Source organism: Perissodus microlepis, chromosome 13 (genome assembly GCF_051167445.1).
Source record: "Perissodus microlepis isolate ML-2025 ecotype Zambia chromosome 13, ASM5116744v1, whole genome shotgun sequence".
Lineage (NCBI taxonomy): Eukaryota > Metazoa > Chordata > Actinopteri > Cichliformes > Cichlidae > Perissodus > Perissodus microlepis.
Window position 1 is genome coordinate 18,861,622 of NC_140473.1, and position 13,945 is coordinate 18,875,566.

General features: G+C 38.4%; 1 protein-coding gene across 1 annotated transcript in view; it reads left to right on the forward strand.

The window, feature by feature from the left end:
* Positions 1–13,945, forward strand: part of LOC146375043 (VPS10 domain-containing receptor SorCS3-like) — a 52,235-nt gene that overhangs the window by 7,661 nt on the left and 30,629 nt on the right. The window contains exon 2 of the mRNA XM_084947754.1: positions 10,312–10,379. Within this exon, the coding sequence (XP_084803880.1) occupies positions 10,312–10,379 (68 nt within the window). The remainder of the gene's footprint in view (positions 1–10,311; positions 10,380–13,945) is intronic.

The following is a 13,945-nucleotide window of genomic DNA, read 5'->3' on the forward strand; positions in this document are numbered from 1 at the left end:
GAAAACAGAGTACTCTCTCAATTGGTTTCCTGTAACAAATCATTTTAAATGACGCCTTGCTTTTGCAAAGAAAAAAACCAACAACAAAAAAAAACTGACTTATTGTCAAATTCGGAAGCTGTATAAATGGGCAAATAAATATGGATCAAAATAATGGCAGAAATAGTGACAAGACTTGACAGGATCTACACATCATTTATGTGAGTTAATGATTGTATTTGAACACATTTGAACTGCCATCATTATAAATGTCTGTGAATGAGACTAAATTATTTTAATAGCTAAATAAAATCTAATTATGTTCTAGCTTTACTATGGTGATCATTTCACATCCTCTGAAGCCAAAGCAAACAACTTGTAAGCCCTGATTTCATACGATGATTTTGACACACACTTATAATTAAACAGTGCTGTTCAGAATGTTTAAATGACCATCTTTGATTTATAATCCTATCCATTCCTGTCTTTTTTTTTGCTTCTTTTAATGGCTTAATTTGCCGCCCAGAAGTAATGGAAATTTTATTATATTGGTTGTATGTAGCTCTACTCTTGCAGCAGCAAGAAAAGTAGTTGACAATGTAACAATAGGTCTTTGGTTTGAATTGGCTAGCTCAGGCATTTCTGTGTGGAGTTTGCATGCTCTCTCTCTGTGCCTGTGGCATTGTCTGCAACAGTCCAGAGATATGCATTATAGGTTAACTGGAGATTCTAAATTGGCCATAGATGTGTGGCTGAAGGCTGTTGTTGTGGTGAAATTATGGCTCACCGTTGGTAGCACATTTGCAGTCTGCTGGTAACTGTGGACTGCCCATCTACCTGCAGAGAACATCTATACTCAGATGGAGGCAGAATCAAGCCTGTGGGCTACTCTTGGTTGTGGTGTTTTTTTGGTCCATCAGCCAGCCACAGAGAAGAGCAAAGTTATCATACAGAAAGAGCTGAAGTGAAGCAGTGTGTTAAAAACAGTAAAAAAAAAAAAAAAAAAAAGGAGCTGCTCACTGCAGCTGCTGTCTGTAGTTTTCATACTGTATTTTTTGATCTTTGATTGGGATTTTGGCACTTCTCTCCTTCTTGCTGAACTACACCGTGGGTCTCTTTCCTGTCAAATCATAAACTTTCAACAAATGCACAGTGGCATCCACATTCAGCAAAGTGCACTTGGGATTCTGGAGGACTGAAGGGGAGCACATTTGCATTGGCTGAAAACCTTTCTCTATAGCCTCTCTGTAGGCAAATACCTCAGCATGTGGACACAATCACAGTACCGTAAATTAAGCATTATTCCTGCAACAAACTAACTCTCTCCTGTGACAACCCACTGTAACCCTGCATATGAGGAAGAAAATGATTGGATGGATGCATTTATACATGGCCAACATAATAGGCAAAACCGCCACTATACGCCTTGTTGAACCTTATGTTTATTTATAAATTGGTAGTGTGCTTTGAAACAGAAATAATACACATCACATGGTTTTAGTCACCAGCATGAGAAGAATTGTTAACCTATCTGTCAGTTCACAAAATGTTGACACTTTGAAATTACAATACATTGACCACACAATTCATTCTTTTCTTACAATGTACAAAATATGTACAAAATATCTACATATTGCAATCAAAGCATGCTAAAACCTTTGCGTGGTGATAAACACGCAGCGCCTTGTTAGTTTTGATGTCAGGAAAAATGCTGTTCTTGGATTTTAGTTTTAGAAAAACCACCAGTCAAATCACCAGTGATTTGAATATCTCACTTGTTTACTCTGTTAACAGTTATCAGAGACTATGGCTATGATTAGGGGGTTTCAAAGTGTTTGTATTGTCTATCAGAAAAGCCCAGTCTCTGGTGTCTAAGTCCTGCGCTTTGAACATCCAGATTCACGAGCCAATACTAAAAAGAAATTATTGTAAAACACCCGAAGTTTTCTCTACGGAAGAAACTGTTTTGGCTTACCTCGAGTGTTACACTCCACGGCTGAATATGGATGCAATTTTTAAAAAAGAGCAACGGGTTGATCTTTTGTTTTATTAACATAATTATTCTCAAATGAACTGGAAACAACATTTGGCGCTGAAACCCACCGAGCTCATCCCCCTGTCAGTCTTTATCATAATAATGAGGAGAAGGGGCTGATTTGTTAGACTGTATTTACAACTTTTTGTCAGGGTAAATATAACCCAAATTAACACAAGATATTTACAACTAAACAGCTCAAACTATATTTGTACTGTACTGTATTACAAGCACTTCGGTACAGTATTTGTACAGACAAAAAAAAAAAAATAGGAAAGAAGAAAAAGAGGAACATAGCACATTACTTTCTGGAAAATAACTTTCCTATCAAACATGATCTTGGCAGGACTTTATTCCTTAAAAAGTATAATTGGCAAAGAAAACGCGTAGTGTATGCATGTAATTTTTATTAAAACTAATGTTTACCAGTTTACTCTCTTTGCATTATGAAAAATGCAAATAAGCAAGAGGGGAAGAAAGACAAAATTATATGTGGGACACATTTAGCTCACGAGCTGAGTCTCAGCACTTTTGGCAGTGAAGGGGGTCATTTTAGGTGGAGGGCTTCTCTCTTCCAAAATCTCAATTTGGACTAACTACCGCCTTTGGCTCTAGCTCAGACCCCTCCAGGCAGAAGCTGAGCCATTAGGAGCCAAAGCTGTGAGAGAACAGAAGACACTGGAAGAAATGCCTAGATGGCATTAGACTGTACAAAGTTCTCCAAAATGAAAATATTAGTTTTGATTTTGGGGGAACTTTTCATTTAGTATTACATTTTATATTACCATATTTCATCTAATAATCCTATTAATCGTCAGACTTGGTTGTTTTCTGTGGCTTAATGAATAAGATGATAATGCACCCATAACATCCAACTGTACCTTCAACCTATGAACTCTAAATCTGAGCAATCAAGAGAAGCACAGTGCCAAAACCCTGTAAGAGAAAAATGCAAATATTAGGGTTTTTGGGGGTTTTTTTTTGGCTCTCTACACCACTTACAATGCATCAAATTAATTTTAGATTGCATGGGATGCGACTAAAACTTTGTTAAACGTGTCAAAACATTTAAATGACTTCTAAAATTGCAATCAAATCTGTCCTTGAATGCTGTGTTCCTTGTTTTCCACCTTTTTAGAGGAAACCACAGTGCATCGTGGCATAACAACATCAAACATAAGGAAGAAAAAACCATGACAGTTTATATTTTCATATCCAGTCCATTAAACATATTTCAATGATTTCTTACCCCAAACTTTCTTTAAAAAAAAAAAGATTGAAGCAGATCTATCACAATCTTTTATCTTATTAAGGACAAACAGCACAGTTTATTGTGTATTGTTGTTAGCAAGAAAAAAAGTACAACATGTTCACAAAATCTCCTCACAATAGAGCTGCATTGAAGTGAAACCCTTTTATATTCTGCCCATTTCATTCATTTCCCCCTTCTTAATGGACTGAATTGATTGGTGAAACCTCTCAAGCTCGAAGCATCAGGGTTACATGACCAAAGCTCAAAAGTCTAGTGGATAAGCAAACATAGAAACAGCAGACTAATGCACAAGGGACATTTTGCGGGGGTTTACTTGATGAAAGCATCATCCCCTGGAGTATGTTTTCCCCCACAAAAGTACAAACAATCAATTTGGTGCACAATTAAGATGAGGACAGAGTAAGGCCTCTCTTGGACCTCAAAATTTTTCTTAAAAGACATTTGTCTCTACTAAGTGCTCTACTTTGGAGACGTCCTCCCAGAGCCACAATCAAGATGTTGTGTTTTTCTTCCCTCCACCCACTTGCAGTGCATCTTGATTTTGCCCTCATTGCTGTCAAGCCTTAAAGAAATTTATGCAAATTTGCAACCAATACTGTATTTCTTTTCTCTGCAGGTGTTTGCATCAGATAATTTCTAATGGATGCATGAATATATTAATCTTTAATCTTATGCCAAAAAAAAGGAAAACGTTTTATGACTACTTTGTTGAATCTGTTGTGGAACAAAAGAGATGAGCTCATTTTGATACACGGATGACTTACTACAACTACACTGGTAGTCCCATTTGGCTCAACAAAAGACACAAAACAGCAAAGCACCAAAGCACAGGAGATGAAAGTTAAAAGCGATAGTCTGCAGCAAACCTGAAATGTGCTCAGTGTAGGTAGGAGATCAAGGATATTAATTAGGTAGTTGACTTAAAGAAAGCAGTCTATGTCAAATTACTCAAATTACTCTTTGTTGCCCTTGGCTTTTGTCTTTATTTCCTTAATGAAGTTGAGAATCTAATGAGCTTAACAACAAATGAAACAGGCTTTATTTTTATGTCTTCAAGATTGCATTTGCCTGAACAGGAATGGAGTGGAGTTAGGTAGAGCGGAGAGTTCCAGCTTGCTGTATTCACCAGTTTTTGGTGTTTGATAATAGCCTGAATGCATTAGGGGGTCTCTGTGGATCAGCAATATTGGTTAGATATGGCTCACCCCAAGGTGTTGCACATTTTTCACCTCTTTCAAACCACTTCCTTTGCTTCTTATTTGAAAGAGCATAGAGAGTACCTGTGGATGGAGTGACACGGGTATGAAATTATGTAAATTCTGAATGGGATTTTGTAAAAGCTAGGCATAGCTTACCCAGGCTCCATTTGCAGAAATAATAGAATAGAACAGACTAGAATATAAAACAATAGAGTACCCTTATTGTTCACATCAGTCACAAATCAATTTATAATTAAGAAAAATACTGATAATTATCAGCACACTTTCATACATATATAGTACATACATAAAACTTCAGTATAACGGAAATACACTGCAGTATCTTGTTGTTCAGTATACTAATTGTATTTGGCACAAATGATTCCCTTATAAAGCATTTTACGAGCTCGAGGCTTCCTAGAACGTCGACCTGAGGGCATCAGTTCAAAATCAGAATGACGAGGGTGTTCTCAGTCAGCAACAATAGATCAGGCTTTTCATTATGATACAGCTTATCTTATATTTGTTGTCAACCAGTGATTTTTTTTCACCAGTTCTCACCTTTCTTGGATTTCTCTCTTTGCATGTTGTCTATTTTGCTGCAGTAACCTTTCTGCTATGGCTTGAATGATCCAGATTTTTTTGGGACCAGCACCACCTGGTTCAAACAACTACAACATGAGACTTAAAACTACAACGATACTAATACATTTTTAGCATAAAGGCATATATCTATCTATTTGCTTGTGAAAAAGCTAAGCACTAACTGTTTCTATCTGTTGCTTGCTACTGAGCTGCTGTGCAGGAGTGTGTTGGAGGTTTTTCACTGTAAACAGCTGCCCACTGCTGCCAAAAACGGTGCTTTGAGAGCTGTGAAACAAAACAGAAAAGTTGCGTGGTGTTGGACACTGAGCTGAAACTTGTTATAAACCTCTATATGTTGTTGTTCTATGAAAATATTCTTCCCTTGCTCAAAAAAAATCACCTAAAACACATATCGGAACTTAATGAATGAAATATTTAAGTTGAAAATCTTCAATGACACACACTTTGTTGAGAACAAAATAAGGTAAAAATGGTGAGTAATAGCCAAATCAGGAAGTCAAATGAAATCATGGCTCTTGACATTGTAGGGTAAAATATTACATAGAAAGAGAGAAACCCGATTATTCCCTATGACAAGCACTTTGTGTCAGTGTGGGGGGAAAAATCCAGTTTTAACAGGAAGAAACCTCAGGCAGAGCAAAGCTCAGCGAGGGCAGCCATCTGCCTCGACCGGTTGGACTGAGGCGAAAGAGAAGAGTGAAAAAATGAGTGAAAAAAAAGGAAAAAAATCACCAAACTCTCCAACGGTGACGTCATTCCTAAATGACCTCAAACCCAGTCTGACGCTTCTCAAGTCTGCACTGTCATATTACTTATTACAGCTGGACACATGAAAAGCTCTTAGAGAAGACTGTACACATGTACCTACTCGCATGCCAGTTAAGGCAAGGCTTGTCAGATTATGTCTTACTCAGTCACTTGATGGATTCAAAAACCACTTTTACTCTTTTGGGAGATCACAAAACTGACCTCCAGACAGCTGTCAGGGAGAGGTGGCATATTTTGGTTTTAAAATAAAATATCTAATGCATGAAAATAATTCCATTAGTGTTGAAATATTCCAGTGAGTTGTTAGACGTTTGTGGCTCAGATAGACGGGGGTCACTCCCAGGAGATGGCTCCCTCACTGTATGAATGTTTACCCTGCAGTACAATATACAAAGCTTATGTGTATTCATGAAAATGTAAATGTGTGTCGTTGTAGCAGTGAACTTTGCAGAGGCTAAAGGTAAGTAACAAAATAGAGATATGTCAGTGCTTCGCTGAGCATCAGCCGCTAGCTGAGTTATTACAATGAACCTTACATCACTCACTGGTATCAACTTTGGGGGTCCCTTGGAAATTAATTTAGCTCCTTGTTGTCCCCTCTGGTTGTGTTCAAAAACAGCACCAGATCCACATGAAAGTGGATTCATTTCTCGCATTTCTAAAGATTGTTTCTACTTCCCGCGATGTGTTACTCCTGAGCAGAAAAATAACAGTCTGGAGGTGTGATGGTTAGAGTAAGGGTTCCTTCGCTTCCCTTGACTACCCAATTAGGCAGAAACAATATTTGAGGGGTGCCAGCCTAATTATGCTTTACTGGGGGCTGAATAAGCAACAGGTTCCATTTGAAGCTTGGTCCTAGAAATCACAAAATAACTGTGCTGATGTGCAGCAACAGTCTATTTTATTTTATTAATAGCCATTTTTCAGTACAGTACAAATAGATGATTCATACCTAAATTGCGAGTTGTGTAGAAAATATTCTGCCCACCAACTATGTTCAGATGCCTCTCATGTCCCACTGAAGCACATTCAAATTTGACCATTTCGCTTAAAACAAAAGTCGGATTGATATGGAATTTGTAGAGACATGATTCAGTCCACAGGCTGTCATTGCATATGCTGTCTGGCCTGCACAGTTGTGCAAGTTGAATGCGTAGGCAGAGTTTTTCCTGAGCAGAGAAATTTTTGGTGGCCTCCAAAGATGCATTATTGCAATTGCGTGCAATGAACTTTTGATCTTGTTGCATTTGAAATGTTTGCTTCGAAGATGAGGACCAGGTCTGTGAACACTCACAGTAAATTGCTGTCTTCGAACCTATTCTGATGCAGGCAATAACGTGGTAGGACAGAGTCAGTCTGCTATCAGTCTGCTTTAAGTTTGAGATTGAATGTGGTTAAGTTGGGAGCGTTAAGTCTGTTGCCAGATATTGACATTCACAGACACTCCTCACATTCAGACTCCACCAAGAACCTTATAGTTGTGACATAGTTGCTGCAGGATGGCTGCAGGATCAGCAAAAATTACAAAGACACTCAGAAACCTTGCTTTTATGTAGGAATATAAACAAAAAATATCTAAACAATCAACTCAAGTAGTTAGTTGAGTTGAGTGCTCCATTGCAAAGAGATGCTTTGCAGACGAGTTGAGCTGAGATTGATTGCAACATGTGATATATTTCCAAACCTTCACTAATCTGTCTGAAAGTCATTGCAGTACGCCTGCGTCAGGCCATGATTGTCACTTTGTAATCAAAAACGGTCACCCAACCCAGAGGTTGACGGTGTTGCACGCTCAACCTCTGGGCAAACAGCTGGCTGCTACTACATGCAATCGGCTTCTGACAGCAAAAAAACTGAACGAAATCACAAAGTAACCCACTGATTTTTCCAAGTCGAAAGGAGGTTTCTGACCTATTTCTATTTTAGAGTGACTAAACCATTAGCCAGGAAAAACTCTGGTAGATCTGTTTGCTGCTAAGTCCCCCTTGTTGCCATGGAGGCTGTTTATTCAGTCATCTAAGAGTTAAAATCTTTGGCAAAAACGACCTGTCTGCGTGTGCCTTTCAATGTTTTCTTTTTCCTCTGTCGCCAAATGCTGGATTAAAAATAAAGAAAGCAATTGGAGAGTCTGTTCTATAAGGAAGAAAGAAACAAATGAGGTGAGATTGAACGAATCAAAGAAAGAAAAGAGGAAGAAAAGAAGGAAAAGACAGCGACAAGAATAGAATGTTAGGATAAAAGGATGACTAAACCCAACTCCTCGGAGGGTGAGAGCCAATCTGAAAAATGATTGGTTGACTTTCCCGGGGCAAAGCTCTCTTTGCTCACATCAATAAAACATAAACATGAATAAATGCACTGCTTTTGGCCTTCCAGGGTCCTTACTTAATTTCATGTATGCAAGTGAGCAATGATATGCATGGAGAATTGTATTTACCTAGAAGGCTCAAAATAATTCTGGAAGCCATTTTGTGTTTGTTTGTTCCCGGTATTTACATAAATGCAAGGCTGCACCACAAACTCGCAGAGTTTCGTGTTTAATGCACCTTCATTCTCATACTTTAAGTCACACATCTGGTGTGCAAGTCATGTGCTGTCCCTACTGGTCTCGGCATTTGCATGTATAGTAGTTGCTCCCTATTGACTTGAGTCACAGATGCACAGCCTATCAATAACGCTGAAGATGTGGGAACGTGCAGTCTACAGTGATATACTCTTGATGTATCCACTTAGGGACAAATCATCCAAACAGTCAGCTGCCTCACTAGTCTGTTGGCCCCTGAGGTAGATCTTCACTGACCCATTTCAGTGGGTCAGCTTTTGTTAATGAGCCAACCACACAAACACGTTGACAACAGTTAAGGGAGAGCTCCTAATGGCAATTACAGCTTGGGTGCAGAGAGGCTTTTCGTTATCAAGTTTTGCCATTTGGGGCTATTTTTTTCAAGGTTATTTTACATCACCAGCTACATTTATGTACATTTGGTTCATTTGGAATTCACGTGCAAAACAGCAGAAATGATTGAAACCCACGAAACTGTGAACATCTAATCGTTGTTCACTCGATTCGTTTGCTGTGCCGGATGTTTGAATGCCGGTGGTTAAGAATGAACTGCTCTAGTTCTGACACTGATAAAATCAAATCCAGATTCAATTTACCTCGTAGTATTTATAATATCCCGTGACACAGATTCATTGTTGTTAGCAAAAGAGAACTGAAGAGACAAACGATCAACAATTTGGCTCAGTTTTTCCTCTTGTATCTATTTTTCAAAGCAGGCAATTAGGACTAACATCACAGCCATTTAACTAAGTCTGCGCTCCAAATTGATTCTGACTCCAGCGTTGGACCTTGCAGACATGGTGCATTTAGTTATGCAAATGCTTATCTCACTGTGTGATTGGTTAATTAACCTGCAATGCAGATAGTCCCAGCCATGCACAGTGGCCATTTGATGGCTAAATTGTGGGTCAATTGGGTTTTAACATTTTCAAAGCAGACTTAGATACGTGTCATTGTTCCTCTGAGTCTTGTGTGGCTTTTTACGGTTTAATGAGTCGTTCCATGGGTCCCATAAGGTTAATACGTTTAAACTCACTGTAATTGAGCTTTTGACCTATCTTTCATGGCTTTTTTTTTAATAAAATCACAATATTATGTCATCTTTCTAGTCTTTGATTGTAATTATCTACCATTCCTTCTCCCACAATTCATACAGCACCCCAAGCTCTCTACCCTACCCTTCTTTCTATCCTGAGTTATGAGCATCCCCACGGGAAGTCATTTATAATGCCATTGGAGTGACAATAATGCGTTTGCACACCATTTCACTCTGCCCTCTGTGCCTTGACAGGCTTTTATGGGCCGCATTTTTGTTCCCCCAGAAACACATTGTCCAACCATCCCCAGAGAACAAATGTTCCACCGAAACTGGAACTGGACGTCTTCCAATGAGTAAAAAGAGTAAAATAACAACATGTAACATCAGCATTTGAGATCTGTTGGTGCTTTTGCAGCCAAGGTACTTAAATGTTTTGAAGGTAAAAGCAAAGATGAAGTTTAAAAAAAAAAAGGAAATGAGAGAGGATGGTTCATTGCAGCCACTGACTGCATTTCTTTTCATTGTTCACTGAACAATTATGTTCAGAGTTTTCTGTCATGTAGGTATCATTCCACATGAGATACAGACACAACTCTTGACAGCCTTCATGGATTTTTTTTTTCAGATCCTGCCACTAGTCGACTGACATTTCCTGACAACATGAGGATCACTTGTCATTGGGCTAACATACTGTATGAGCCTGATATTTATTAGCAAAGAAAAGTAGCGGACATGCTGTATTTATTCCAAGTCATTAGGTGGAGACAGATAATGTGCGCTGCCGAGCCAAAGGTTTTTAATGCAGATCTTGACTTGTAATTAAATATGTCTGTTGTGGTTACGTTGCAGGTGATCCTGATCTTGACTAAGCTTTATGACTTCAATCTGGGGGGTGTTACCGAGAGCTCACTCTGGAGGTAAGTTTTCCTTTTTTAATCTCTGCTATTTTTTCCTTTGCATACCAATATTAAGGTTGCGGTATCACTGCAGGAATTTTATAAAAATGCAAAATCACAAGCCAAGAACAACAACAATAATATATTCATCGAGTGCTGGATACTGTAAGCATGATTTATAGTGTTCTCCCTTGCTAGGATACGAACAATCAAGTTTCACTCGAAGCCAATATGAAGTATGTTTTAATAAAGCATCTTGAAGTACCATCCTCTTTTTGCTTGCTGGAGTTCCATAAATAACACAACTAGCACCACAACAACCTTTTAAAGAAGGCCCAACCTATTTTCTGTCCATCATCAGCAGGACTATTTCTGAAAGATAAACCTTAAGAATGATCTGAGGGATTCTCTGTTTGGATCTGTGGTGCTTTTTCTCTGACCTAGAAACTTTGTGATGGAGTTTTTGATTGATTGTCATCTGTAACCTTTTGTTTCAGAAGCAATTGACATGCAATTGCTGCTATATAGCCGTAGTAATTTCATTCAGTATGTATTGAGAGGTGAGTTACAGTGCCCTGTCAGGTCATAAATAAGAATGGAATTCATTAAGGATTATACCATAGAGCCCAATCCAGCCTCTGATATGCCTTTTCTCTCACCTCTGCCATAGCCTGCAGAGAACTCATTTCATTCTGAAATACACGTGAAAAAGAGACCATCAGTCCGCCAAGCATAGAGTTTCAAATTAATATCTGTTTCACCAGAGGCGGCACTAAGATTTACACCCGACTTGACACATTTTGAAATCCCATATTGTGTACAGGAGGTCTTCCATCATCAAGGTGTCTGCTTAACAATGGCACCACGAGTAAATTAGAGTGTTCCTCCGGGGATGCACAAAGGTTCTTACTATGGGTATTAGAAAAGCAGAGATTTGAATGTTATGAAAAGAAAAGGGAGTAAATGATTTCTGTGATAACACAATAAATGATTTATGACTACAGCTGCAGGCCTCTGTTGGTGGCAAGACGCAGTGTTCGGATCAACGGGTGACTTACAGAAGCCATCTAAACACACATCAAGTGCCTTTTGTGTTTTGAGACGCCTGCCGATCCTGCCCAAGAAACATCACAATATAGTAACATCGTTTAAGAGGCTTACTTCCACCACCGCAATCAAAGAGCGATATGCCAGCTGAAAGCAGTACTTAAGCACAAATACAAATGCGTTTAGGGTGAGGCTTTGAAAACAATGTCAACAGCAAACGGAACGATTCAAGTTAATGCACAGACAATGATAGCAGACACTGGGTGTCTATCCAATTATACAGTGAAATTACATTTGGAGGCACTCAGGTAAAACTGAAGCTTGGTTTGGCTGTTTGTGCTGAGGAGAAATATGAGAACCAAGATGATGAACACATCTGCCCCTTTTTGTGGATAGCAGTTTTGTGCAAGTGTCTTTACATGCAACAGATCTAAATTTCTGATTGCGTTTAAATACAGCTGGTTGTTATTTACATTTATTTTAAAATCTGTCTCATTAAATTTTTAATATTAAAAGAAAACACTGCTTTTCTCAGGCTGTACTGGGATACTCATGCTCATAGAGTGGGGATAGCTCAGTAGGTAGAGTGGTGGCCCCATGATCAGAAGGTCGGGGGTTTGAATCCACTGAACGGCTATGCTGAGGTACCCCTGAGCAAGGTACTGTCCCTACACACTGCTCCCTATTCTACAGCCCAATGGCTCCCCACCACTTTACTGCGTGAATGTGTTAAATGCAGAGAGGAATTTCCCCACGAGGATCAATTAAACATAGATTATTTTTATACACTCTGCTTTAGCTCCTGTTCCTTTTAAACTACCTTTCAGGAAGGATTGGTCTGATTGGTCAGATAGCTAGTCCAAAGCAAGGTAACACTGGGTTACATGTAACACTGTCGCCTGTTAACAAAAAGGTTTAGCTTAAGCTTTATGTGACTGATATTAACCAATAAATTTACATGTAAATTTAAAAAAAATACAGCATCACTGCTGTTTGTAGCTTGCTGCTACAATTCTTTTAGATGCACTGAGTAGCAGGTTAAAAAATTGCTTCAAAGTAATGTTGTACATTAGTCTAAATTGGCTGTGTTCGTGTCACTGTTTTATGTGCATTCTGTAGTCTAAAAATATGTAAATGTGGAGCTTTATTGGGAATTCAGCAAAGTACAACATGCAAGTGCAAAGAGATTTGCAGAGAAACAAATGCATAAAACAATAATGTTAACCACACTAGCTGTGCACAGTGCTAGCACTTAACTTATAAGGATTTTCTTATTGTTGTGGGGAGATTGCCACCAAAATAAAAGTAATGCAGTTACTTTTTATTTCTTGCATTGTTGGGTATGCATGTGTTCAGCAGCAACAGATAATTCAGAGTGTTTTGTCCATTTTGTTTGAGGGTGTGCCAAACTTGCTTCCATGTGGGCAGTATAACAGTCTGCTGTGTAGTGGCACAGATAAGTAAGAGAAGAAAATCCTGGACTACAACTGTTTCAAACCGTTCAGAAGCACTATTTTCCATGGGAGGGAATAACTACATTTGTCCTCTCTTACTTTGAAAACCTTTTACATTCACAAAAAATGCCATGTTACAGACTAAAGGGTTAGAGGAGAAACTCAAAAATCATAATGTGAGCACTTTAAGTTTTCCCTACTGAAAAGAAAACCTAATGAAAGAGGATGAAACTAAATATCTAAATCAGTTGAAAGCACAGAGAATAAAAGGCAATTCTGGCTCTAATTTAAGATTAAAAGCTATATGAAAGGGGATTTCATCACAGCACTTGAAAGGAAGTCTTCAAAATTCCTTCCTCACAGCCTTCAATGTACAAACAGTATGAAAGGAGAGTTATTACTCTTATACTGTAAGCTTCCAATGTGTCCATTACGCAGAATAATGTTGTATTCAAGGACTGTAGTCATGCTGGATGATTTAGCCCTTCAACAACAAAGAGCATATTCTATATTTACTGATTAACATTTTCCATTACATACCTGGACTTCATTAATTGATTTCGTACCTGGTTTTATTACATGTCAGTGTATCGTTTAAATCAGCTTGCAGAGACTTGTTTGACATGCAGGGAATGGATGTTTAGTCTGCATGATGTCTTTGTCAGAGTTAAATTATTTCTGTTGCAGATTTCTGTGAGAACTGCCTGATTATTATCCCAACTTTTCACTGCAGAAATCTGCCAGACTTGGCTCTCATAAATCATATTCCTTCTGTTGACGTTCATGTTATCTTGTTGGTTGTCAAAAAGCTTTCAAGTCTGAGCTTTCCTTAATGATTTCGAACGTGCGAGTCTTCAAATTAGCCCCGGTGTGAAATATACACCATCTTACAGTGATGACAAATTTCCTGATAAAATCCCAAAAACGCTAAATGTATCTTGTGGAATTTTCTCAGAAAAATAATTTTATAACATTTGATATTATTCACCAAAGTACAGTCTTGGCTAGCAGTCTTGAGTCACACCTCATTTCTTTCTATTTTGCTAGGAAAATGGAAAAATAGGTTCAGCGGTTTATTGAAATGTG